Genomic DNA, 26,597 nt, shown 5'->3' on the forward strand with positions numbered 1-26,597 from the left:
CTAGCACGTAGTCTTTTTTTTTTTAAGTTAAAAATGTTGTAGCCTATAAATTTTTATATAGTCTTTCTTAGCTTTTTTTAGCTAGCTATAGTTTTAGTTCTAGTTTATATAATAAATCTAATGCTGCTTAAGAGGCTGTTTTATGCAGTTTATTAACTAGAGTTAGTTACTTATATAGGCAACTTCTTTTTTATGCCTGTAAAGGATCTTTTTATACTAGGGCTAGTTTATCTAGATTTAGTAATTCTTATGTAGGTTTATCTTTATCTTTTATATAATAATATAGTATAACTTATGTGTAGTAGAGTCTTACTAGACTATTTTTTATCTTAATAATAACATTTAAGGCTTTAATTCTTTTTACTATGTATAGTTCTATCTATCCTTTTTTTTTTTACTATGTCTTTACTTTAGAACTAAGTAGAAGATTTAGTACTTTATATAAAGTTAAGCTATTTTAAGTATTAATTATATAATTAATATTAACTTTTACTTTTTTACTTTAAAGCATCTTTATTACCTTTTATATAGTGTTAGCTTATGTAATAATATTAGAGGATAGTGTAGAATCTATGTTAATTCTTAGGTATGTTTTAAATATAAGTAATGTAGGTATAAGACTATTTAGTTTTGCTATATTATTTAAAGCTTTAATAGCTATCTGTAATACTAACTTATTATTTATATAATTATCTAATTCTGCATAGAGAATATTGTACACATGTTGCAGTAGTGCGTGCGCGCGCTTAATCTTCTCTAGAGCCTAATAGGCCTCTACTAGCATCTGTTAACACATTGCTTCTATAATCTTTACGTAATTCTAGAAGTCTTTAGATATAAAGTTTATACTAAAGTTATATATAATATAATTAGGTAGGCCTTAGTATATGTTAATTTAACACTTATAAAGTGTGTTCTAGGTATCTTGTGTAGACATTAATTTTAAAAAGGTTGCTACTTAGAATAATATATTTATGTTAATTATATATAGTATGTTTTAGTTACTAATTTATATAACATTAATTACTATTTTATAGTTAAAGTGTAAGTTATTCTTAATTATAAACTTAAATTTTTATAGTGCTAAGTTATGTAGCTAATATATATAGTAAAACTTTTTAATCTTTTTAAGTATAAAGAAATTAATGTTATATTTAGTGTTTTTAAGCATTATATAAAGTTATTTTATATAAAAATAGCTAAATTTTTTATGTAGTTATTAAAGTTTATGTTTAGTAAAAAAAAACATTAATTTTTTCTTTTATATATTAAAAAATAGATAACCTTATTTTTATATAACTAAGACAGTATTTTTATTACTTTGTATAATTATATTCTGTATGTTATTAAAGTACGCACCTATTTAGTCTGCGTCTGCTAGAGATAGTAGGAACAGTGTTAGGGTGTCTAAAATGTAATATATTATGTTACTAACTAAGTTAGTAATTTATATAGTACTAATTAATTTTATTAATTTTTATTTTTTAAAGCTAATACTTTTTTTTTTTAGTATCTAGTCTACTTTTATATAAAGGAATTCTTGTAGGTATGCTTTAAGTTATAACTTCTTTATAGTAAAAATTCTTACTGCGCTAGTATTCTATAGTTTACTTTAGTATACTATATAGTATTAATCTTTAAAGATAAACTGTTCTGCGTATTCTTTAGGTTCTAGGCTGTAAATGTTCTCTGCAGTTGCGCAGTAAAGAAATGCAGTATTAGTAAAGTAGTTAATAATCTTCTTACTTTTTTTTATTTAAGTTATTATTATTATGTAACTTTTTTTTTTTTACTCTAGTTTACTTTTAAACTTTTAAATATATATATTTACTTTTTTACATGTTAGTGTTTTATTATAGAATCTTTTATATAAAGAGATATATTAGTGTTTTACATAAAATTAATTTATATAAAGATAATTTATTAACTAATATTTTTTTTTATAATAGACAAAGCATTACTTTAATTATGTAAAGGACTATAGTCTAAATAATCCTCTATATCCCCTTAAGCTTCTTCTATGTTGTTAATAGCTATGTGTACATAGTAAGCTATATTGCCTATTAGTATAGTACACATCTTAGAATTTATTTATAAATGCATTATTTTATTAATTAATTATAACTTAAAGTGCTAAACAGAGGTTACTGTACAGTGCCTTATATATAGGCTTAATTAAGAACATTACTTATTTAAGTTTAAGTTGCCTTTAGCATGCTTATATAATAGTAGTGTAAAGTAGTATTTTACCTTAAAATTATAAACTAAAAGCTTTTTATATAAAAGTAAGTTTATTAATTATAGCTTTAAAAGCTTTATATAAAGTTTTTATAAAGTTTTTATAAAGTTTTTTTACTTACTTTATATAAAGCTTATTATTATCTAATCTATTTAATACTAGTTATAGTTTACATTAGTATTAAAGTAATTACTAAGCTGCTTATATAGTAACTTCTATAATTATTTTAAACTAATATTATAAAGGTAGAACATATATACACGCCTTTTAAAAATATTAGGAAAAATGCTTATATATAATGCCTTAAAAATAGTAAGGTGTTAGTAGAGCTTAATAAATACTATAGCCTTATTAGCTAAGATATTATATAGTTACCTTATATAGTTATTCTTCTTCTTTTATGCTTTCTAAAATTATATAACCTTTTTAGGCGTAAAGTTCTCTACTATAATATCTTATATAAGTAAAAGTTAGTATAGATTATATAGTAATTAAATTATATATAGTAGGTACAAGCTTTAGGGAATCTTATGCAGAGCTGTGGCTACAGGAATATGTAGCTGCCTAGTTATGCTCTTGTATAGTAAGCTATTATAAGGTAGTTATACTAATTACAGAGAAAGTATTAGGTCTATAGGTAATTTATATAAAAACATTCTTTATTATGTTAAGACTAGTAATAGTAGTAATAGTTTTATATAATGCTTTAGTAAAATAGTAAATATATATTCTTTTTTTATAAGTTTATATAGTGTAGTAGCCTTTATTATGTCCTTTTTAAAGCTAATGCTTTTATTCTATAAAGTAGTAATTAGTTCTTATAAAAATAGTTAGCTAAAATTTTTAAAGTGTATAAGCTTTTACTTTATAAAGTTATTTTAAAAGTTCTTAAGTATACATACATTTATTATGCTTAATATGTAGAGTTTTATAATTAAGTTAGCTGTATATAAATTAAGCTTTTTTTTAAGTGTGTTATTTAATAGTTTAATTTTATTTACTTAATTTTTAATGTTTATCTACTTTACTAGGGTCTTTACTAAGATGCCTATAAAAAGTATGTATTAGTTATATGTTAATACATTATGTTAGCTAGTTATAGATAGAGCTAGCGTTGCTTATTACTTTATAGTAGTTAATTATATGTTGTTGCGCGCTGTCTTACTTCTTATTGTACGCTACCTCTAAACAGCCTTGTGTAAAAAGATAAAACAAACCTCTTAGTATTAAATAAGCACTACTATTTATATAATACTTTTAAATAGTATTATATAGACAGGTTTCTTGCTCTTGCTTAGGTAACTAAATAAAGATTTATAGCTACTTATATATAAATTAAACTCTGTCTTTACTCTTACTAATTTATAGTTAAAGTAGTAAGAAAAAGAATTCTTTTTATATATAAACTTTTAAATAAAAAGGTATAAGAAAAGCTTTCTTTTTTATAGTATTTAAACTACTAATTAGTGTTAAATAAACTCTCTGCTAGCTAGCACTTAGTGTTAGCAAATGCGTACAAGACAGAGAGGTTTGCACAGTGTAAACATTGCACAGGGGTGTTAGGTAACTAGTGTTAATTACTTCTTGTTGTTTCTATTGTACAAAGGAAAGGGGTTAATATAGTCCTAAACTCTGCGCACGGATCTCCGTGCACAGGGATCCGGGCGCATCCGAGCCACGTGACTATCAACCAGGCGCCCGAATATCACTATTCGGACATACGAATCATTTGGAGCAACGATTAATATAATTAGCACCGAGGGACGAAAGCAGTGAACACTTAGTTAATGCCCTTTTCTGACTCATCGACATTTCCCCATAGCTGTATTTTCTTTAGAAAACACGACCCTTTCCCACGACACAATCCTCAAATCTTGTCGACTCGTTTCTTACATGACTGTCTTGCTTCTTACCACCCCTCCCTAAATCTATAATAAGAGGCTCTAGGTTCTCGAGTATATCTATCTCTGCGGCGGAAATAAAGCCTCCTAGCCTTCTATTTTCGCATTTGTGTGAGGGAAATCTTTGCTTATCTCTCTTGAGATTACTGCCACAAGCCCAGCTTCGGTATGGGTTACTCTCTTACTCCCTCTTCAATATTCACTTGGAGATTGTACTGAGAACCTTTTAACAGGGCACCTTCTTCCTGTTAAACTTTCTATCCTCCTTAACCCCTGATGAACCATTGACCTAACCGAAAAGTCCCACATGAGAGATCCCACTCAACCCTTCTCATGCACTGGCATACCTGCAAGGAGCTCAGGAAGAGTGATCTCAATAGACAACTCCATTGGAAAATCCACCTCACCTCTACCCATGTCAAACACCTTCATCTCCTTCATGCTAGCCTTCGAGTCCAAATACTTGATTTGTTGTTGTTTCCTTCCCCAGTCCCAAAATCCACGAAAGCAGACAAGCAACACAAGAACCCCAACCCCAACACCCACGCCCACACCAATATGAACATTTGCTCTCAAACGCTCTAGTCTCAGAGCTCTCGAGGGACTAGATGCCACGCTCGCCCCAGCGCCAATGCCCGCAACAGCCGTTTCCGAAACCCTCACAGACGCCACCGCTGACGACATTTACGCCAACGGCAAACTCGTTTTCGGCGCCCCACTGCTGCTAGCGGCTTGGAGCAAAGTCAATTCTGTAGATTCCCAATATACCGTGTACGAATAGTGTTCGATACCGCCGCTGAATCTCTCAGACGGCATGATATTAGCTGGAATCGAGCTCCAGGTGCCCAGACTACTCAAATGTACACGGTATACACATTGATGGAGTAGGCGGATTTGGAGCAGTCTAGGATAGCGCCAAAGTTACCCATGAGGATGAGATTACTAGGGAGGGGAATATTAGTGGATTTGTTTGCTGGGCTAATTTTGCTTTCTTCTTGATTGAATTGGACTGGATTAATATGGTTTACTCTGCTTTCACCTTCTCTACTTCTCAAGCAATATAAAACTGACATCGACTTAAAACTGACATCGACTTAAAACTGACATCGACTTAAAACACACAAGCGAACTTACACTCTATAACAAAGCGCGCTCGTAGTCGTCCTTATCCCCTGGACCTCCTACCCCACATGCGCCGTCTCGCATACTGCAGACACACTTCGGAGCTATATCTCACAAACGGATACTGGTCTTCATTCCACTGCTTAGGCTGACAATTCGCCCACAATGGGTCCGTGTGATCGTCCCACACGTCGTCAGTCCATCCAGTCTGGCTTTCTACCCGGCAGATGAGGAAGCGGTTGGAGCAGCTGATTTGGAGCGAGAAGCGTGGTGAGTGCTAGTGTGGGCCTTGTGGGCGTGTAGGGCTGCGGGTGGTAGGAGAAGAGTCGGGGTTATTTTGAGAGTTGTGGGAGGGGCTAATGTGGGAGGGTAGGATGAGTGCGGCATTATGGGTGGATGAGGAGAGAGGTGGAGGTGGGGTAGAGTGCTTATGTATGTATCGTTGGGGTTGAGAAAGGGAATACGGTTGGAATTGCGTTTAATCTTGAATCTTCCGCTTCAGCCTTGTGCCATGTGTCGGTTGAGCTGACGGGTATGTCTGAAGTTTGTAACTGAGAATTATATAACCGCCTCTTTGTCCTATTATAACAGTCCGCTCTCAATCCTGCCGGTATCGGTCAATCCTATGCAGAGTTTACGCAGCTCTAAAAGCCAAATGCAGTAGTAGAGCGTGAGCGTTCGTGCTCGGCCAAAGCATGTAGAGTAAAGGGGACTATGTGCCAAGGAATACCACTGCCTTTACAAGCTAATGATGACTGGCTTTGAATGCTACTACAACTTTATTCCACTACTTCATCAATATGACAACACCACCTCACGACAAAACAACATGCGGCTGGCAGGTGCTGCTCCGGCTTTCCAGCCAGAGCATGCAAGACCTAAGATTGCCCATACATCGAAATTTGGTTTCGAGGGCTCGTAGAGTCAAGCAATTGAAGCGCCGAAGTGCTAGTGGTGGGGACTACGCGACCTTATTCTCCGTCCATCCCATATTTTCTCGATCGGGCGATATCTTAGACTGCATCTTCAACCTGGGGCCATCTGGGCAAACATGCGTTGAAAGGATGTGGTTGTCTAGTATTATCGAATGAAAACTCCTCTTAATCTCTTCGATTCCAAATTCCAGGTCTACGGATGCCTAAGAAGCCACATGCAATAATACCTCAACTATACACTACCCCATCCCGATACCGCCAAAATCTCCGAGTCCTGGTGTCCCTCCATCCATGATGATCGATCAAGCACTGCAGAACAAACACGATCTGTCACGATTGCGACTCACCACTGTCTTTGGAACATCTCCTGCAAGTCCGACTCGATCTGTCAACAGTGTGCCTCGGTGCTGGCACGTTGCATGAAGTCGGAGGCACGCCAGCTGGGAATATGACTCGCGAAACCTTGCATATTGGCGTTTTGACGTTGGAAGTGTTGCGGAAGTTTGTGGTGGAGAAGAAGGGAGATGGTAGTGAAACTGATGGTGTGAAGAGTAAAGAAGATTGTGTTAGTAATCATGGAAAGAAGGTGTTCTGGAAATGAGGAACATGGAGAGGAGGAAAAAGCAAAGACGTCGATGTTCCTAATGCCAAAAAATTTCTGTGGCCTGAGAGGCAAAAGAAGAGACTGAAGGACTTTGGTATGCCCATACTGTGTCTTTTCCCAAATGTGATTGGAAGGGGAAGATAGTGATGTTTGATTTTCACGATTGAGGACAGCTACTCCAGTGTCTACCTTTTGGCTGTACATTTTAAAAGTGCTTGAGGTTTGCTATCGACAACTTATATCAAGAGTTAGAAAAACAGGCGCCAGGTTCTATCGAAATCCCGAAGCATAAATCAGGATGGGAGGTAGAGTAAAGATGCTGATACAATGATCCCAGCTTGCGTCTCTTAGCACTGAAAAGAAATGCACCCCACCACCTCAACTTCAACGAGGCCTTCATTATATTTGTTACGAAGACGATAGAAGCTCATCAGCACATATATGTAGGTATGCACAGGTATCCGGTACTTCTCATCGATGGCATTGAAGAGGCTTAGACTCAGCATGAAACCGAGCTTTGCAAGGCTTAATCGCGAGAAGACTGACTACTGTAATCTCGCTGCTAGCACTGTTGATGTTGGCCTACGAGATTAGACAATAAAGTTAAGGAATCGACGGAGGGAGATCTTTTCGGGCGATCATAGGTCGCGCGGCCAAGGGCAGATCCCACGTTGTCCTCCAGCCTTTCTCCCGGTAGCGGAAGGTTACGAGAATAGGTGATCAATAACATATGCCTCGGGGCTTATCCGGAGGATCCTCCGCTGTGAGTGGTTAGTTGCCAGATAAAAGTAAGTGTAGATGGTGGGGTAGTTAAGCCGGGGAAAGGCTTCGGCAGGAGGATCAATAACGACATGCAAACTTCGAAGTCATACACCGCTTCGTATTGTACACCAGTTCGACGCCACATGACTCGCTGTTGGTGCAGGTAACGAATAGGCTAATCTCAAGTCTACTCGCCAACAGTCCTTGAGGCAGGCCACTGTCGATGAGGTGAGGTACAGTAGAATTTAGGTTTTGAATAAGAAAATAGTTCATGCCAATGAGGTCGCACAGCATTTCCCCGCAATGATCGTTGACGAAGTTCTCTCAGGGAATGGAGGGCGATCTAGGCTCGATGTTTTGCGCCGTTTAAATATCGTTAGCTGGGCGGATAAAGAGGGAGTGGGGCATAATCCTCGGGATACGCTGATCTGTTGGCCAGGAATCGTCGAAATACCCTGAAACATAGAATAATCGCACACGGAAATAGCCAGCTAGTGGAGAAAGATAAATGTCGGTGCTCAGAAATATTGAATCGAAGTATCTGCAGACCTCGAGGTACGTACTGATTTGCAGCTCGACCAATGGCTAGAACCTGCATCAGCCTCACAATTTGAAGTGCAGAGGTAGTGTTGTTGCCCCACCCGCACTGGATAGAAACAGGAAATCGTATGTTCTTATGCAGCAGGATGGTTCAACGGCGGCATCAGACTAATCAAAGTGGATACTTTGAAGTGCTTGCAGGACGCAAAGACGGAGGAAGGTGTACCGCAGAGGAAAGAGCCGTGAATGCCGGTATTGTCCAAAATATCGACGGCGCTATTGCGCAACGGACTTGAATCTTGATGTCTCCACCATGTCGTATTCGCCCGATTGGGGATGTGATTGATGAGGCGATGATTGATAAGGATGTGATGACGTTCTCACGAAGGGCTGGAATTGAAGGGAATGAGGGGCATACTTAGACTTCTTCTACTTAGTGGCGAGTGAGATCAAAAGCTGAACCTTTTCTACTATGCGATGAGGGCCAGAGATTCTCTTAGAGTCGAAAGGATCAGTTTTAGCAGGAGCATCTAATGTCAAAGGCTGACGGTCCGCAAGTTCTGTTGCTAGGTATGTTGCAAAGGAGCGGGGATGCGGGGATTGTGTAAGAGCGGGTCAAGGGTCCGGTAAGGGTCTGCTCAGTGAAGGCATGCAAAGCAGCGAGGGGGACAAATTATTGTGAAGCATTAAAGTTGAAGTGTGACGAACAGGAGCATCCTGGTGTTGATCTTCGAGATGGAGAGCCGTGCCCAACAAGGAAGTCGTAGTTTTAGTGCGGGGCACTAACGCCAACCACCATAACACTAACCTCTGAGTGTCTGAGTTGGTTTTCATCATGTCTACCTAGTATGTATTGCGTGAATCTGCAGGTGTTGGGGAACACGAGCTTCGAAGGTTGTCATCCGAACATCTCCTCTTCACCGCGACGGACTTGCGGAGGAGTAACATGCAGCTAGGCGTACATCCTCAAGGTCGGGAACCTCTTGCATGGATGTCTCCTTGTTTTTGCATTTCACATCACATGGTGAGCGGATGAGGCGTGCAGTTCATGCCCTCTGCCGATAGTTAGCTTTGGGTGCCGGAAAACAAATATCAGCCGTTCTTAAGACATGAAATGCAGGACGTGGCCAATCGAAGGATTTCAAGAAAGCTAATTTGCTAAATTATTATGGCTGATATTTCTGGGAGGCCGGTATATTCTTGCCTCACCTCGATAAAGAGCTCGCCCAAGACTCATCATTCAAAATGGTGAGCGGGGCAGGATGCTTGCTGAATATCTCAAAGAAACTATCGCTAGGTCCCCGTTTCGTGATAGTCGGCACAGACCATCTGTTGTTGCAATTGATATTGACTGCTCGCGCTGTGGCTGGGATCGTTAAATTACGCAATGGATTTGGTTAGACACTCGGGGTGACATGCAGGTGCTCCAATGTGAGCGCAGACCTACGCCGCAGGCTCCTAGTGAACGAGGTAATGGATGAAGTAGGTTCGCCGCGTCGTACGATGCGAACAGGAAATGCGAATCAGAAGCAGCGTAAACCTTCAACAACCGCGTCGACTGGTGTGGTGAAAAAGGGGCTCAAAGGTCGTAGTGCTCTTTTGGGCTGGCTGGCGATTCAGCCACCACGCGTCGAAGGGAGATCGCCATGCTGAAGAGGTCGAGAAGGGTACCCGACGCCCCAAATCTCGTTCACATGTTTCAGGTTCGGCGCCCCGAAGACGAGGTTTCTTTTCGCAGAGTGGATTGCGGGAAGCGTATCCGATGGTGGAGGCCGGAATGGCTCCCTCAAGCAGTCAGGGTCCTCATCACAGATGACAGCTGCAGCCTCGTCACCTGTGAACCGAGTACTGGCCACAACTTGGCAAGCCAGGAGCAGACAAAGACTCGCCTCGCAGTCTAGCTCCGGATTGCCGTTGATGAAACACGCCCGATACTTTTGTTGGAGTAGTTTGGCAATGGCTGGGGGAAGGGAGGGTAGGGAACGCGACTCGTCCCCAAGCAACTCGAGGCGTGCATTATAAACGTTTCGCCCGAAGCATTATGAAGCTGAGGAACAGAACGTTCCGGATGCTTATTTATAACAGCGGGTGTCAAGAGGAGAGGGGAGAAGAAACGGGATGGAATTAACAAGATAGATGTTTGAAGAACCTGGATAGAGGTCTAGAGCTGTGACATGACACCTGTAGAAGAAAACGGCGACCTAAGGAGCCTAGCGTAAAGAAGGGTTGCGGAAGCCCTCCGGTTGCGATTGTTGTCAGCAGTGAAGGGTTAGACTCTGAGAGAGGAGAAGAAACGTGGACGCTGGTGCTGGCGTTGGGCCGGCAGCGGAGGTCTTCTTGTGTGGTTCATCCACGTTTTCGCACCACATGCCGGGCCGGGCAATTTCCCTCAGAACCAACGCTGGCACACTGGATACATGCTGCACCGTGGGACCAGTGGATGCGTCGGGGGGGGGTGGCGGGCGGGTTTTAGGAGCAGCAGGAACAAGCAAGAAGCAGTGCAGAAGCGCAGCAGAAGCGCAGAGGCACCGAAGCAGAAGCAAACGTGGGCGGGTCGCACAACCGCACAACGGCGGCTTTTCCCAGGCCGGCGAGTGAGGCCACGAACTGCACACCGTGACGCGATGGCCCATCACGAACCTTGGAAAGCTCCAGTCGAGCGAGGGACGGGATTATCGCGGGCAGGGCGCGGCAGACGCAGCCAGATTCGCTTCTGTAATGACCCGGCGCCTGCCCCCTTGCTATCAGCTCAAGCTCCCACAATTCCCCCTGACTAGCGTCAACAGAGGGCAGAGAGCACCACCGCGACCAGAACCTACGTGCTCTCCATCACCAAAATTTCTTCCGCCCGCACTTTTGTCCGCTCTCCACCTTCACCCACCTCTCCCACCGCCCCTCTGCATCGCGCGCTCGCCACGCTGCGTTCTCGCTCGCTCGCTCGCTGGATGAACCTCTCGCGCTTGGGGGATCCAGGCTAAATCCGTGCCCACGTCGCCTCGCCCGCCGTTTTCGCATGACACCCGGGCCAAACAATTCTACCCACAACCACTTTATTCTCGACCGGCACTGTGTCCAACACCAGCCCATCCGCGCGCAACTCTACCATAGTATTCTACAGGATCCTGCGCACGACCCTCTAAACTGCTCCCCGGCTCCGCCGCACGCCGGCAGTAATGGCCTCTCCGCCTGGGTCGCCCGCCGGCATCCAGCGTCCCTTGAGTGCCATGATCCGCTCAAACCGCTCCTCGAGTCGCATGAGTATGAGCAGCAAGCACGGCGGAGGCAGTCGTGCCTCAGATGAAGACTCGAAGACGGCGGTCAAAGTCGGTATGTTTACTGCGCGCCTTATGCACCCTCCCCGCAATCCAAAATCTCTAACCCGCCTCTAATGCAGCTGTCCGCGTCCGCCCTCCGCTCCAACCTGGAGACCCGGGCTTCGACCTCGTCCCAACGCGCTTTCGCGGCGCAACCTGTCAGGTCACGTCGCCATCGAGCCTGGCGGTCGATGCCTCCGGTGGTCGCAAGATCTTCGTCTTCGACCGTGTGTTCGGCGAGGACATCGACCAGGAGGGTGTCTTCGAATACGTCACCGAGAGCGTGAGCTCTTTCGTGCAGGGCTACAATGTCTCCATCCTCGCGTATGGCCAGTCCGGTGCCGGAAAGTCGTACACCATGGGCACCACCGGCCCTCGGGAGCAGGGCAATGCGAAGATAATGGGTAGGCCTGATCCCTCCGTCATCCGGCGCAAATGCCTGAGGCACCAGCGACCTCACTAACTGCGACTGCCAGGCATAATCCCTCGTGCAGCTGCTGTGTTGTTCGATAGGCTCGACGGCACAAACAGCCGGGCCCCTGGCTCTGGCATCCGCGCTCCTTCACGCATTTCTGGGATAGGAATGCAGAGCTTCGCTAGATCGACCGCGAACAAGAACTGGCAGCTAAAAGCGACATATGTTGAGGTAAGTGCGGTGGGCTGGTTGTGTTGCGACCTTGCTGATGGGCTTAGATCTACAACGAGCAACTCCGCGACCTTCTCCTACCTGAGACCACACCCCTCCATGAACGACCCGTTGTGGCCATTCGCGAAGACACCAAGGGCCGCATTCTGCTGACCGGCTTAACCCAAGTCCAGATTAACTCGATTGAGGATTTGCTAAATGCCCTGAACTTTGGATCCGCAATTCGTCAGACCGATGCAACAGCGGTCAACGCAAAGTCATCTCGTTCTCATGCCGTCTTCAGTCTCAACCTAGTCCAGAAGAAGAGCTCCACAGCGCCACTCACCACGCGAGAAAAACGCATGTCCGTGCCCATTGAAGCCATGTCTGGCAGTAGCGAGAGCTGGATCACCGTTGACAGCAAACTTCACTTTGTCGATCTGGCTGGTAGCGAAAGGCTGAAGAACACTCAAGCGCAAGGCGAGAGGGCGAAGGAAGGTATTTCCATTAATGCTGGACTGGCGAGCTTGGGAAAGGTCATCTCGCAGCTATCTTCTCGCTCACACGGCTCGCACGTTTCCTACCGAGATTCAAAACTTACCCGACTCCTCCAAGATTCTCTCGGCGGTAATGCCATCACGTACATGATTGCATGTGTCAACCCCGCCGAATTCCACCTAAGCGAAACCCTAAACACGGTTCAGTACGCGCAGCGTGCCCGAGCCATTCAGATCAAACCCCAGATTCAGCAAGTCTCAGATGACAGCGACAAACAGGCGGTGATCGAGCGACTACGAGCCGAGGTGTCGTTTCTGCGTGATCAGATCAGATTATCCGAGAGGACCGACCGGAAGAAGGCTTCCCCTCAGGACCGTGCTGAACGGCAGCAGGAGCGTGAAAACGAGCTACAGAACCATTTGCTCGATATTCAAGAGAACTACAACGCTCTTAGCACCCGCCACGCGAAGCTAATCTCAGAAATCACAAAAGCCCGCGACAATGAGTCCGCAGACACACCTATGCTCAAGGATGCCATTGGTGACACCGCTTTGGAGAGGCTAAAGCGGTCCAACTCCTTTGCGGAAGCGGTGGAGTCGGTCGTCCTGGAATATGAGAAGACAATTCAAAGTCTGGAATCGTCGCTGTCTAATACGCGCTCTTCCCTTTCAACAAATGAGAGCGAGTTGCTTGAAAAGGAAACGAGAATTGCCTTTTTAGAGAGCCAAACACAACAGCTCCAAGCCCGTATTCAGAAGGCTATGGACCGTGAAGTAAGCAATGAAGACTATGTTAAGACCCTCGAGGCCCAGGTCGATAGTTCAGCATCTGGTATCGAGAAGAACGACACCACCATCTCGGACCTGCGCGAGAAATTGCAGAGGGCTCGTGAAAACGAAGCCAGCTGTGAAGATTACATCTCCACCCTTGAAGAACGGCTCGCGGAGAACGAACAGGAGGTTGAGTTGATGCAGCGAGAAATAGAGCGCCTGAAACATGTGGTGGAACGACAACGGAGTGTCGGGAAGCTCGATAACCTTCTCTATGAGCTTGACAACATCCGACAGACCGAAGTCAAACCCGAGGAACATCTTGTGAACGGACATTCCAAGAAGAACAGCGATCCGTTCCTTGAAAAGAGGTCATCGGGTGGCAGCAACAGACAGTTTAATTCCAATGTCGACGCCATTGCCGAAGAGGACGATACTGAGCGACCTACTACTTCTGGAGCTGGTGCTGCCACTACTACAGTCCGTACAGTGGAGCACAGCGAAGATAGGGAAGCCCCAGCTGTCCAAACGGCGGATTTGGCACCTGAGGAAGTTGCTGACATGCCTCAAAGTCCCGCTCAATCCAAGTATGTGGCAGACAAGCTCGACTCTGTCACTCAAGAGCTATTTGATCTCCGCGTGGAGCATGAGGCCACCGTCCAAGATTACGACAGGCTTGAAAGCAAGTACCAGGAGGCTTTGCGGACGTTGGCAGCGCTTCAGGATGCTGTCGACGAAGCACGTCACCGTAGACCTTCATTGACGTCGTCTACCCGGCCAACATCTTTTTTAGCAGACGCGGGGGTGAATGGACTCAGGGAGGATGGACAACCATCATCCTCGCGGACATTATCATCGGAGTTGTCCTTAGCGGAATCTACCAATACATCCAACCCAGAGGAGGAGGCCTACGCGACCACCGAGACATCTGATGCCGAGACGGCTCAGCTCAGATCGGACTCGACGGAGGATCTTCCACAGAGCGATTCGGCCTTGGCCCACGAGTTCGAGACGCTGAAGAGGCTGCATACAGAAAACGCACGACGGATGGCGGAGCTGAATCAGAACTACTCCGAGCTACAGGAACAACACCAAGACACTCTGGACTACGTGGAAGAGCTTAAGTCGGAGGTTCAGAAGGCGCAAATGGCACGTCCAAGTTCTCCCACAGCTCAGATAATTCGTCGCAAATCTAGCCAAAATGTGTTAGCTAACGATCGGTCGAACCGGGCTTTTGCCTCGCTACGTAATCTGGCTCTAGAAAACTTTGAAGAGCAACCAGACACCATCCAGAACTTCGAGCTCAACCTAAACGCTATCATGACTGAACTAGCTACCCGTTCTGAACGAGTGCAAGCGCTAGAGAATGAGGTCGCTTCTGTGAGAAAGGAAATGGAGGGCAAGATGACTCTGATCACTGGTCTCACGAGAGAGAGGTCAAGTTTGAAGGCCTCTTCGCCTATGGATATCTCTATTGTCGTATCTATGCAAGATCAACTCAAGCAAAGTGAGGAGCAAATGGAAAAGCTTAGAGAAGAGTATGCGCAGCGGGAGCAGGAACTTCAAGAGCAGATTGCAAATCTCAAAGCCACTTTCCAACCACCTGGCACCCAAGAAAAATCCCATACAGGTGCACAACTCCCAGTTGCAATTTCAAGGTCGATGGACGAGCACGCTAGCGACACCGACCAGGTACATGAAAAGCAAATTGCCGAACTTCAACGAGAGGTAGCTCAATGGCAGTCGAAGCATCTGGCAGCAATCGAGGCCACCAAGGTGTCTGAGAAGCAGCATCTTCGTAAAGTGCAAGAGCTCGAGTCCGCAATGAAGAAGCTAGAAGCTGACCACGCTTCTAATATCACTAACCTTGAGTTGTCTAAAGGCATCAATGCTAATGCTGAGATGGAACAAGCTAAGTCGAGGCACGAAGAGGCTATTTCTGCTTTGCAGGCTCAAGTCGACGAGCACAAGGCTACCGCGGTCAACAACGCTACGCGTCTGGCTGAGCTTGAGGAATCGCATGCCCGCATTCAAACTCAGGTGGAAGAAGATGCCCAGGCCATGCAACTTACGGAGAAAGAGCTTGAGACCCATAGGTCGCTTGTGGCGAACCTGGAGAAGCAGATCGAGGAACATAAAGGTGCCATTATGTTTCATCAGCAAGGAATGGAGGCATTGAAGCATACCCACACAGCCGAACTCGATAGACTTACCGCCGAGATCTCAGTGCACGAGACTTCAAGCCAAGCACTTCAGGCAGACCTTAGCAAGGCCAAGGCGGACATGGCAAGTCTGCTTCAGGGAGTGTCATCTGCTTTGAACGAAGAGGCCGACATGGCCACGGTTCAGTCTCGGATCGAGTCCCTCGTTGAGGAAAGGAAGTCTCTCGTCGTCCGGATGGACCAAGCGATGAGCGATTTGGAGTCGGCAAGGAACGAACTTTCAGAAGCCTCAGATTCGATCAAAGCTCTCCGGGGTTCTGTAAATGAGCTTGAAAAGCTCAATGGAGAAACAATGATGGCACTCGAGAAAGTCAGCGAAAAGGAGCGCAAGAGCTCACGCCTTGTCCAGGAGCTTGAGGATCAGCTTAACCAAAATTGGGACCAGCACGAAGCAGCAAACAACCGGCTGTCTGCACTTCAGACAGAGCGTAGCCGCGAGCTTCAAGACGCTATTAACCGCAAAGAAGATATGGAGCGGGAAGTAGAGGAGTCCCGTGTGAAGATTGCTCTTCTAGAGGTAAGCGGCCGACCGCCAATTTTATGTGCATGCTTGGCTGATCACTCGCAGTCTCAACTCGCAGATGCGAAGCGGAACTCCAACCGTGGGTCTGTCGATCCTCGGGAAGATCTTCACCGGTCGAACTCGAACAATTCGAATCTCCGCAAGAGTACCTCGCACACCTCCCTCCCTTCCCCGCCTCCGGCTATTCCCCTTCCTCCTCTCCCTGGAAGCCCTCCACCTACCACGACAAACGCACCGTCTCCTCCTACCTCTCGTCACCAGAGTAAGGACATAGCGCAGGCACAGCTTGTCGAGGACCAGGAAGCTCGTATCCGAACTATCGAGAAGCATCTCTTCGCTGAGAAACAGCTTACAGCCACCCTTGAAGATGCGTTGACTGATCTTGAGTCTTCCAGCCAGAAGATGAGGACCGATCTCGACACCTACAAGAAGAAGTGTGCTGGTCTGGAAGAAGAACTAACTGTGATGAGGAAAGAGCGCAGCATGGCGCGACACTCGCTTCAAGCAGTTGAAGAGGAGCGTAACGCCCGTTTACGAGTCGAGGCCGAGCGTGCCCACTTAGAAGCTCGCATGGCCGCACTTAACAACAGCAACAAGAAGAAGAAAAACAAAAGCACGTTGAACTGCTTTTAGTCTTCTTTTCCATACATCCATTCATCATCAGCGCTCCTCACTTTATACCCTGTACATCACCACCTCATCTGCTTTTACCGGCGCTCATGGACGGACGTTACATACCCCGATACAGTTCTTTACATTTTTGCTTCGATGGCACTTCCTTGCTTCTCCTTTTCATTCGAGATGTCGTTATGTAAACAAACGATTTGCAATGCCCGGCTGGACATATAGGTGGTGGACGTATATGAGGAACACGCCGGGGTCCCAGCCCACACACTTCTCTTCTTCTACATCCATGCTATTATGTCAGGGTCTATCCCGCCCCCCCTTTTTTAACCTTTACTTATCTTTAACTTCTCCGGGGGCTTAGTGGATCCTTTCTTTTCTTTTCTATGGAGGAAAAATTGACTACGCTAAAATATGTGCAAATTGCGAATTTCCGGGGGAGATTTGAATCAACTGTTTGGAACTGGATTCACGAATTCCCATTTGAGAACCATATGCTTCCATGCATGCATCATTCTGGCTGGGGATGGAAATGGTTGATGACGGGCTTTTGCGATGAGATGAGGGCTTGGGGCTCGCTTTCACCCCGTTTCTTGTGGTTATTTTGCGGTGCTTTCTTGGTCATTTGTGTGATGGGTGAGTCAGAGGAGAGATGACATAGTCGGGGACACAGTGGACGTCGACCAGTGATCTATCTTGATCGTAGACGAGCTTATTTGACATACCCCTCTTCTCTTTCTCATTCATATGCGTTCCATTGTTCATTGTGAGTGATGTGTATCTGAAACTTTGTGAATGGCCTTTGGTGAAGTGAGGGCTTCCCTATTGATGGCCTCGGTTCGGTTACCCAAATCACTTAAACATGTTTTGCAGGGTAATCAAGAGGAGCGACTCAGTTGAGCGAGTGAAATCATTCCTATTCATATCTTCACTCAGCTTGAATTAATATATGCCCTTGCTTTCCCATTCACGCTTTATGCTAAACTAGCCTATGTGGTAAGTAAAATCTATAAGAGTCTGGTATTACTTGTATTGCAACCCTACTTGATGTACTACTTGCCTTGATCTCGCATGAGTGAAGTGAAATAGTTCCTTACGCTAGTCCAAAATCAGCCTAGCTTCCATGCCCCCCATCATTCATCCCGAACTCAAGCTCACCTCGAAATCAACCTCTACCATGCCAACCCTCGATACACTCCCTCCCGAAATCCTCTTCAGCATCCTCTCCTTCTCTTCGCCCTTTAACCCAACCATCGCCCCTAGGCACCCTCTCTACACCATCGCAGCAACCAACCATTACCTCCGCTCTATCGTCGAAGAATACGCCAAAGGCCTCCTCAAACAACATGCACACTTCACTCCCAAGAATACATCGAGCCTAATTCACCGCCGCCAGTGGTTAAAATGGTTGTCCACAATATGTTGGTTCTGTCGCAAGCCGTCAGTGCGAAAAGCCATCCTCGATCCCGCAACAACCTGTTGCATGAAATGCGATAGGAAATTTCCTAAAATGGTTAGTCAGCAACTCTCAGGCTCAAAAACGCCCCCACACGACACGTCTAGATATATGGGCTAACAAGTGGTGGCGGTGGGAACAGACAATGACCAACGCGAGCACGAAGCATGGTCTTAGCAAACTCGACCTGTTCACCCCGAACCCACTGCATCCGAACTTGCCGAGTTTAACCGTGGGCGTGTATATGTGTATGGGTAGCCATACGGTCATGCTCTCGGAACCAGACGTTCTTGCGAGAAAGAAATATATCTATGATTTACTGGGTACGGCGCAATCCTCTGATCCTGCGTACTTGAAGCGGAGAGTGAGTGCGCATGAACGCATTATCAAACACATGGATCGGCGTCTGAATTTAGGGCAGTGGGTTAGGAGAAGGCCCCTTGCGATTGTGGAAGGGGAGGCGATAGCGAAGAGTATGCGGACAGAGGAGTCGAGGGAGAAATATGTAGTCGAGGGTTTGGAGAGGGAGTGGGCTGCCATGGGGATTAGAGGGGGAAGCGAAGAGAGTGCTATTGAGCTAGACTAAGGGGGTAGTAATGGTTGGATGGATGATGATGGGATGTAGGTGATAACACAGGCGTTCTAACCGCTAGAATCACGGATGCAGGACACCCTCTATTTCGAAATTCCATAGCTGCGAGGTGGACTCCGGCCTTGTCTATTAGGTGTTAAAAGGCTTCATAGTTGATCACAAGGGAGGTTCCCCGTCCTTTTAGTGCTCAGCCTTTAGTTTCATTTCAATTTCGTGCTGTACATCCCCCACCCTGACGACACAAGTCCAAAATGCTTCTCTCCATCAACATTGACGGTGTCCATGGTCCATGTTCTACTTTCCAATCCCAATTTCGCCGTCATTGACGCTATCAGCTTTGCATTATTAGATTAGGCCCTGATCTCTTCACTTTTTACAAGGGATTGTTGCTATCTCTCACGGGCCTGACACGGAAGAATGGCTGTGCAAAGTATGCGTAATTTCCTACTAAAATCCAGCACAAACTCAGATTCTTGCCTCACACACCCAGGCTATTTCACATTTGTGTAGAGAACGACTCGCATTCAATCTAGCCTACTGCTTAACTAACTAACCATCCGTCGGAAGAAGTACACACCTACATTACCACTGTCTCTCTACAAGGCAGCAAAAGAATGACCCTCCCATCACCCCAACAAAACTTCCTTCATAAAAGAAAGACAAAGTAAAAAAAACAAAAAACTCTGCGCTGAATGCACCATTACGCTGAACTGAAAGTGACTTTTTGCCGCGAGGCGCTTGTCTTTGGTATAGTATAGTTATGAATTCTTCGATTGATATCCCGTAAAATGCCGATCAAAATGCTGATCAATCTTAAGATATGGAGGATATTTCGCAAATTGATATAATGATTGATGTTCGTGGTGCAACGATGGTGCGTTGGGTTTGATTGAAGTTCGTTGGTTGGGGAGTACTCGATCGTTCGATTAAAGGAAAGGCGGTAGGGGTGAATATACGAGATCGAGGGCGCGCTGGCTTTCGACTGCAGGAGCAGGTGGTGAGGGACGGAAGCACCTTGCAGACGAAAACCAAGCTAACGAGCGAATGACGGACGGGTGCCACACAAGGAAACGCAAGGACGAAAAAGAGTGAAGCGCAAGAATGTACATTTATATCGAAGCCAAGTCATCGTCGTTGTCCCTCTCTTCCCATTCCCGGCGTGCGTGCCTCTCCCTTCCCCTAAGCTCGTCATCACATCATTCCATCCTCTCCCCTTCCACCGCTCACACATACATCTGATCTTCCTCATCCACCCTGCGAAAGACTAGACCTTCAGCTCTTATCCCCAAACCACCATATGCAAAAGCTTATGCATCTCCAGAAATGGTATCTCACACAAAAACATAAACACAGAAATGCCAAAGACAAATGTTTGACGAACAACAAACAGTATAAAAAGCCCAAAGCCCATAGCACACTTGCTTGCAATTAAACCCTCGCTCGTCCTCCAGCTCGCATCACTCGGCTTAGCCCAAACCACTCGAGCTATCCGACATGACAGAACTAGAGGACTCGAGGATATGAGAATCAGAGGAAGAAGGGTATCGACAATCCCGCCGTGAAGCTTTCCCCATGTTGATGAATTCGCGGTCCGGAAAAAAGCTCCCCCGACTATTTGATGATGCTGACTGACTCGCTTGCTAAATGATACGTAAAATGATGAACCAATGCTACGCTTGAAACAATGATGATGACAACGGGTTCGATATGAAGGATGGCGGCGAATGGTAATGGTCGTTAGGATCGTCTCAGTGGATATATAGAACAATCAGGCGCGCTTTGAGGAGAAGAGAGTGAGATAGGGAAAGCTAGAGAAAATAGGCAGGAAAGCAGGGATGAGGATTCCTAGATCATGGAATTCTCAACAGGTTGGTACACGCCCTGCTGTAACATTTGTGGTGGCATGTTGGCTCGGACTTCCTTCGGGTGCCGGTATCCCTGGAATTGCTGGTTCTTGGAAACCTCAGCATCAGGTGAAACAACTTGCTCCATTGGCTGAGGGGGCGGAGGGGGCGGTGGAGGCAACTGTTGAAACATATTGTTGCCTTCGTGGGGTGATCTTGCGCCTGCGCCACGCGGGAAGGAGAACTCTGGCACACTTTCGTATGGGGAGATGTCATTACGCATAGGGGGAGATTTGTTCCGAGAGCGACTGGTACTACGCATCCTCTCCGTAACTCGCTTGAACGTCATCCCGAGATTCTCGCTCACACTTCCACGACCACGGCGGTGTCCATGGACACTGGGTGGAGGGCTCGTCGTGGGTCCACCGATGGGCGAAACCGAGTCTTGAGGCTTCTCGCTTGAGTCCTCGTCAATGGCAATGTTAATGACCCCGAGACTACTCTTAGGGCTATGATTGAAGAGCGGTGGCGGAGGCGGTGGCGGTGGACCAGCGAGATGCTGAAGCTCAGCGAGTAGCGGAGGTGCGGAGAGGTCTTGCTCGAGAATGACGACCTGATTCTCATGGATAGTTTCATCAATGCTGGCGGTGATAGGAGGAGGGCTGACACGCTTGTAGTTCGGTGGAGCGGAGAGATCGGGCGAAGTGTTCATCCTTGCATGTCCTCGGTTACTTAACGAGCCACGCCTGCCTTGAGATGGTTGTGATGTGATGGGCGAAGTTCGCTGCATATTGGCAGGGAAAATGTCTTCAGGAGGAGCCGACGCGGCTCGAGCTAGGCCTACAGGTTGACCAAACGTGGTTGATGGAAGCAAGGGGCCCAGGTCATCCTGGGTGCTTTCTTGTGTATTGTCAGGAACACAACCAATGTGGTGGTCTGGGATTGTTGGTACAGCCGGAATGCCCTCACGCTCGTTAGGATCTGTGCTCATGTAACGGGGGTGGCGCATTGCTCGAGGAGTAGCAGGCAGTCCGATCGGCACCGAAGACGTCGAAGTAGGTCCAATGGGAACCTTGTTAGTCGGTGAGTATTTCTTCGAGATTTCAGGGTCAGCTGTTTGGCTTCGCGTGATTGGATCTCGGTATGACGGCATTGTGCTGAAGAAGTCTGGTCCATCAGTATGGGAACGTTCGACTGGGATTGGGCGTTGGGCGAGCTCTCCAGGGTGTGGAATGATGGGAGCAGACGGGCGTCGAGCAAGAGACAAGCGCCTTTCTTCGAGCTCCTTGGCTGCGAGTTCCCTCCTTGACATCGTCATTGGTCGTGAGAATTGTCCTGAGCGACCGGACATGTTAGAATGCCGAGATTGGGGCCGACTTTCCGGCATTGATTCCTGAGCTCTCTCTGGTGATAATTCTCGCAAAGTAGCACGAGAGCGGCTTGATTCACGGAGCCCTGCCGAGGCCTTTCGGCTCATGGAGCGGTCTCGGGGAAGGAGTCGGTCGGGAGATGTCTCCCGGCGAGTGCTTGGAGCGCGTTCACCTGGTCGACGGCTGGTGCTGCGTTGACGGGGACGAACAGGCGAGAAGTCCTCTTTAGCTTCAGTCTCCTCTCGGAACATTTGATGAGGAGACTCTGGCGAGCGTAAAGCAGAGCCATCACCGCGGTTTGCACTACGGCCCCGATCGTCAGGAGCCCGTCGGCTTGACGCACGGCTGGTTGCTCTGCTCGAAGCGCGTGGACGAGCCTCAGGGGACTCCGTACGACGCGCCACCTTGGACGAAGACCTTGGCTTGCTTAAACCTGTCCTCGCTCTACTTCTATGAGTGCGACTGCTCGCAACAGATTCAGTTGCAATGGGGGACGTAACGCCAACCTTATAGTACCTTTCGTCATCGAAGCTTTCAGTGTTGGTGCCCGCTTCCTTTCTAGTCCGTTGGTAAATCCCCGCATCTTCAGGCGACATGGGCACAGGGGATGAGGGAGATCGCTTCGCTGGACGGATGTAGCGAACACCAGATCGGCCGCGGGATTCGGACGCATCGCGGTTGCGACTACGGGCTCGTTCGGTTCGGCTGCTTGGACGAGGCTCAGTACGAGAGCTAGGACGGGGTTCGGCACGAGAGCCAGGCCTTGTCTCTGTCCTAGAATCGGCGCGCTGGCGGGCATAGAAGTTGGCTTCTTCTAGACTGCTGATGTACTGGTCGATGCTACGAGCCTTGGCACTCTTAACACTTGCGCCCGTCAATGGTGGACTAAGGTTAGTGGAAAAGCCAGTACCAGGGCCGTGTTCGACGACTTTGTCTTGCATCTCAAGGTGAAGGCCGTCAGGCTTCCGGCTGCGTGAGCTATTTCGGGACTCGGACTCCTTTTCCTTTAGGGTCTCAAATACTCCAGCGGCAGGCGAGGGTAAGTGATCCTTAGCTTTGTGAGGATCGTAGGTTGCAGGAGTGAGGATGAACTCTTGCTGAGCTCCCGTTGAAGATGCTCTGCGGGTAGAGAAAGGCAACGTCTCCGCTTCGCGTCCAACATTATCAATAGCAGTCCTAGGAATCGAATCGCCACGGTGACCACGGTCTGGAACGAGGTAACTCGCAAGATTTGCGTTATTCGTCGTCGATCGGTCGGCATCGGAACGTGATGGATATCGCTTCCTCTGATACGATCCTGGAGTGGCTGTTCTGGCAGAAGAAGGTTCACGAGAAGGGTCGCGTGCAGTTCTAGCGCTCGCTGTAAGCCACGGGCTCCTGCCTACCGCTGGGCTGATGGCAGATTCGGCGATAGGGGTGACACCAAGATTCATCGGGGTTTGCTCGTCGTCTTCTGGAACCATCTGCTTCGGCTTTGGCCCTGCTCCGAAGTCGGTTACAAGCTTGAGGGCGGACATCTTCGCAGTGATCCGGCTGTGACCGGCCGATGGAGGAGACAGAGGTGGACTCAGCTGAGAACCAAGCAGATGTTGCTTCTGTGCGGAGAATACGGCATCTTGAGCACGTGGAGAGAACCACGGCTCAGACGATTCTAGTCCAGTGCAGGAGAAACAGCGCACAGCTAGCTCGGGCTTACCGTATGAAACAGCCACCTCACCCCATTTACGGACTAGGAACGACTGTCTTCCCCAGTCCGTAGGGAGAAGGAGACAAGTAAGGAGAATGGCCTCCATGTAATATTTCCGGGAAACGTATACTTCAATCGCATCGTTGTGCTCACCAAGACCGAGTAGAATGGCGACTGCCGGATGGATGTCACCCTTTTCGAGAAGGCGTTGAACAAAGGCTTCGCCCACCTTTTTCTGAGAGTCCGCACCCATGCCGCTTAGAGCGAGCAACATCCAGTCGGATGAAGTCATGGATTCGGCGCCTACCATCGAGGCCATCAGGTCAGCACCTAGGTCACCAAGCCACTTTGACAGAAGCACGGCTGCGGCAGAGCCTGGAGGATGTCGTGCAACTAGAGGAGTTAGTAATATTTCGTCACTATATCAGGGGTAAACCTACGCTCATCCCTTATTAGATCCTCAATGTCGTTATCCCAACCAAACACGACGCTAAGCATTTGCGCTCGTAGATCATCCGGGGTTCGTTCTTGACCAAGGTGTGGTGTTCGGAATGGCACATCGCTGAGTCTAGCTTTAGTAAAAGGAAAGAGATCCATGTTCTTCGTGCGATGGGATTCGTCGGGACTTCGCAAAACTTCTTTTCTTAGAGCTGAGGAGCCATAGCGCGAAGAGGCAGCTGATGACGTGGATCGAATTGAGATACTCTCTCTCGAAGTTCCCATAAACGAAGACGTGCCAGATGAGAACACAGTTCCTCCAGAGCTCTTTGTCGACCTGCTCCCCTGGGTTGAGGGCTTGTCATATCGATACCTTGGCCCACGTGAGCCTCCTGAAGACCTCGAGCTTTGCGAGCCACGACTTGATACAGGACTCAGGGGGCCAACACGGTCTCGTCGCTCTTCCTCTAACTGGTCCATCTCTTGTGCAATTTTCTGAAGTGGCGACATGACAGCGCCTTCACCTTCACTACTTTCAGATTCAATCAACATCAGCGGCGCCGACTTGGTATGCTGGTGCACAGTCATGGGGGTCTCAGACTTCTTCTTCTTCTCATCTAGAGAGTTAGGGGGCGATGGTGGAGTGTTAGCAGGAGGATGCTGCACGTTTGCCACCATGGTAGGCGTGCCATTAGGGTTTAGGTCATACTGCTGGACGGTGTAGTTGCGCCCCATGGTAAACAAGGTGGCAGTAGGGCCATAGTTGGTGATAGCGGCAACTCCTTCAATCGTCGGCACACTATCATACGTTACCCGCTTGGTGCGAACATCCCATGAGCATGTTTGACTATTGGCGAAGTGCTAGTCAGCAAGTGTTGGATGTTAAGCGCCGGGAATCCGAAAATGGATAGACCCATGCAGGGAAGATAAGGATTGAAGAATCTAGAAGACGTACCCCTCCGTGTATTGGATGATTCGCCCATTCTTGGACCATGCAAACCAGCACGGTCCAGGCTCTCTTTGCTCCGACTTGTTAAGGATCCGTATCACACATGGTGAATCTGCTCCGTGCGATACCTTTGGAACACTCCACACCCTCAGATCCCCGTCGGAGGTTTGAGCGGCTAACATCTCCGACTTCTGCTTTGACGACGATCCGTGCCAAGCCAGTCCCGCGATAGGGGAAGGGGCTCTTGGTGTTGTAAGTGTATGCAGAATGGTAAATGAAGGCTGGAGTGTTGCAATTAATATGGAGCCATTGAGATATCTGAATATAGTTAGCGCAAGAATTATCACTCGAGAAGATGATAATTACCCGATTGCAAAAGTCCTGCAGTCTGCGGCGGGAGCCAATGCAGTAATTGGATCAAATATTGTCCTCGCAGAGAGATGCTCAGATGTGGAGGGCTCAAACAGTATGATGTTGCCCTGTGCATTGCCTATTTCGGATATTAGCGATCGTATGCCCGCGCAACGGAGATTTAAAATTTCTTTACCAAAAGCAACATTCCCATTCCTCATCCAAGATGCGATACGAATTTGCTCGTAGGAAGCAAATCGAGCCACTTCATCGCCTGTGAGCAGGTCCCACACAATCGCCGTGCTCCCTGCATCATAGCTCACAACCAGCCGGCCCGCACCCTTCTCGCTGACATTGTCTACGGAAAGCCAGGAAACGTCCTCCCGGTGGCGATTGAAGCGGCGCTCGATTGCCAAAGTGTCATGGTGGAGGCACAGAATGACGTTCCGCTGGGCGTAGAGTAGAAAGGACGCGGTGGCGGCACATGGCTCGAATGCGAATTCGTCGCTGCCCGGAGTGATGCTTGGAGTTGGTGGCTTTAACTTGCTGTCTGATCGTACTGACGAGCTTCTCGAATTCGATCGCTGTCTGCTCAATTGTCCGGTCGACATAGCGCACGAGTCTGTGAGGGTGGTTCGGCAGTCAGTTGGCGGAATCCACAACACGCATAACGGGGGAAGGGCTATCGATTAAGGCTGAGGAATAATCAGGGGCAGAGATCGATAATCAGACTTGAAACCGAGAGAATGTCCGGAGAATTGACTTACTGCAACGTGCGCGCTAAAGGGCAGAGCAGCAGTGAGGTAACGCAAGCTCCAGGGCGTCTGGAAGGCGGTATAGCTTTCAGCCCCGCCCTGGCTTACTGGGGTTTGAAGTGTGCAGCAGATCGGACTGCATGCGCCCGCTGAGGAGATTGTGCTCACGAACAGGTACAAGCAGAGACAACGTGCAGCGTGAAGCAGGGAGAATGGCAGCAAAGACAGTGAGAATGAAAGAGAAAAGCAGCAGAAGCGCGGGCGGAGAGGAGAGGTGAGTGTGGTGGGCAGCTCGGGCCTATCAGGCGCCGGCGCTTAAGAAGGGTCAAAGTGCAGGACCGATTGATATTGCTCAGAATAGGACTCTGAACCCTCGAGCCAGCGAGCAGAGTTAACGAGGTCCATAACCGGGGACAGTGAGGCGTCTAACGGCTGGGGTTCGTGGACGGCCATTTGCTGTCGCGAGCAGGCCAAGT

The 26,597-nt window shown here is 47.3% G+C and overlaps 5 protein-coding genes across 5 annotated transcripts; 2 read left to right on the forward strand and 3 right to left on the reverse strand.

The window, feature by feature from the left end:
• Positions 1–538: 538 nt before the first annotated feature.
• Positions 539–754, reverse strand: BDR25DRAFT_245841 (uncharacterized protein; the record flags this gene model as incomplete). Its single annotated transcript, XM_033685905.1, has 1 exon — positions 539–754. A coding segment is annotated over one exon (216 nt), but the record flags the coding sequence as incomplete, so codon positions are not given.
• A 3,171-nt stretch (positions 755–3,925) lies between these two features.
• BDR25DRAFT_362866 (uncharacterized protein) lies at positions 3,926–5,397 on the reverse strand (the record flags this gene model as incomplete). Its single annotated transcript, XM_033696638.1, has 10 exons — positions 3,926–3,947; positions 4,042–4,105; positions 4,138–4,286; positions 4,318–4,355; positions 4,379–4,429; positions 4,480–4,798; positions 4,829–4,975; positions 5,005–5,223; positions 5,285–5,347; positions 5,378–5,397. The coding sequence occupies 10 exons, from the start codon at positions 5,395–5,397 to the stop codon at positions 3,926–3,928; spliced, it is 1,092 nt and encodes a 363-aa protein (XP_033540159.1).
• Positions 5,398–11,276: 5,879 nt separating this feature from the next.
• Positions 11,277–16,688, forward strand: BDR25DRAFT_245928 (kinesin; the record flags this gene model as incomplete). Its single annotated transcript, XM_033685911.1, has 6 exons — positions 11,277–11,430; positions 11,498–11,821; positions 11,894–12,063; positions 12,111–15,184; positions 15,233–16,049; positions 16,101–16,688. The coding sequence occupies 6 exons, from the start codon at positions 11,277–11,279 to the stop codon at positions 16,686–16,688; spliced, it is 5,127 nt and encodes a 1,708-aa protein (XP_033540160.1).
• Positions 16,689–17,856: 1,168 nt separating this feature from the next.
• BDR25DRAFT_273165 (uncharacterized protein) lies at positions 17,857–18,909 on the forward strand (the record flags this gene model as incomplete). Its single annotated transcript, XM_033687347.1, has 2 exons — positions 17,857–18,192; positions 18,278–18,909. The coding sequence occupies 2 exons, from the start codon at positions 17,857–17,859 to the stop codon at positions 18,719–18,721; spliced, it is 780 nt and encodes a 259-aa protein (XP_033540161.1). The 3' UTR covers positions 18,722–18,909.
• Positions 18,910–20,274: 1,365 nt separating this feature from the next.
• Positions 20,275–26,378, reverse strand: BDR25DRAFT_113826 (uncharacterized protein). The gene is made up of 6 exons (XM_033683619.1): positions 26,134–26,378; positions 25,563–25,988; positions 25,382–25,505; positions 25,022–25,333; positions 24,069–24,913; positions 20,275–24,021 (listed from the first exon to the last, which is right to left on the reverse strand). Exons 2-6 carry the CDS (start codon positions 25,975–25,977, stop codon positions 20,573–20,575), a joined length of 5,145 nt encoding a protein of 1,714 aa, XP_033540162.1. The 5' UTR covers positions 25,978–25,988; positions 26,134–26,378; the 3' UTR covers positions 20,275–20,572.
• Positions 26,379–26,597: the final 219 nt, after the last annotated feature.

The sequence above is a fragment of the Lindgomyces ingoldianus genome (assembly GCF_010093535.1).
Source record: "Lindgomyces ingoldianus strain ATCC 200398 unplaced genomic scaffold BDR25scaffold_60, whole genome shotgun sequence".
NCBI lineage: Eukaryota > Fungi > Ascomycota > Dothideomycetes > Pleosporales > Lindgomycetaceae > Lindgomyces > Lindgomyces ingoldianus.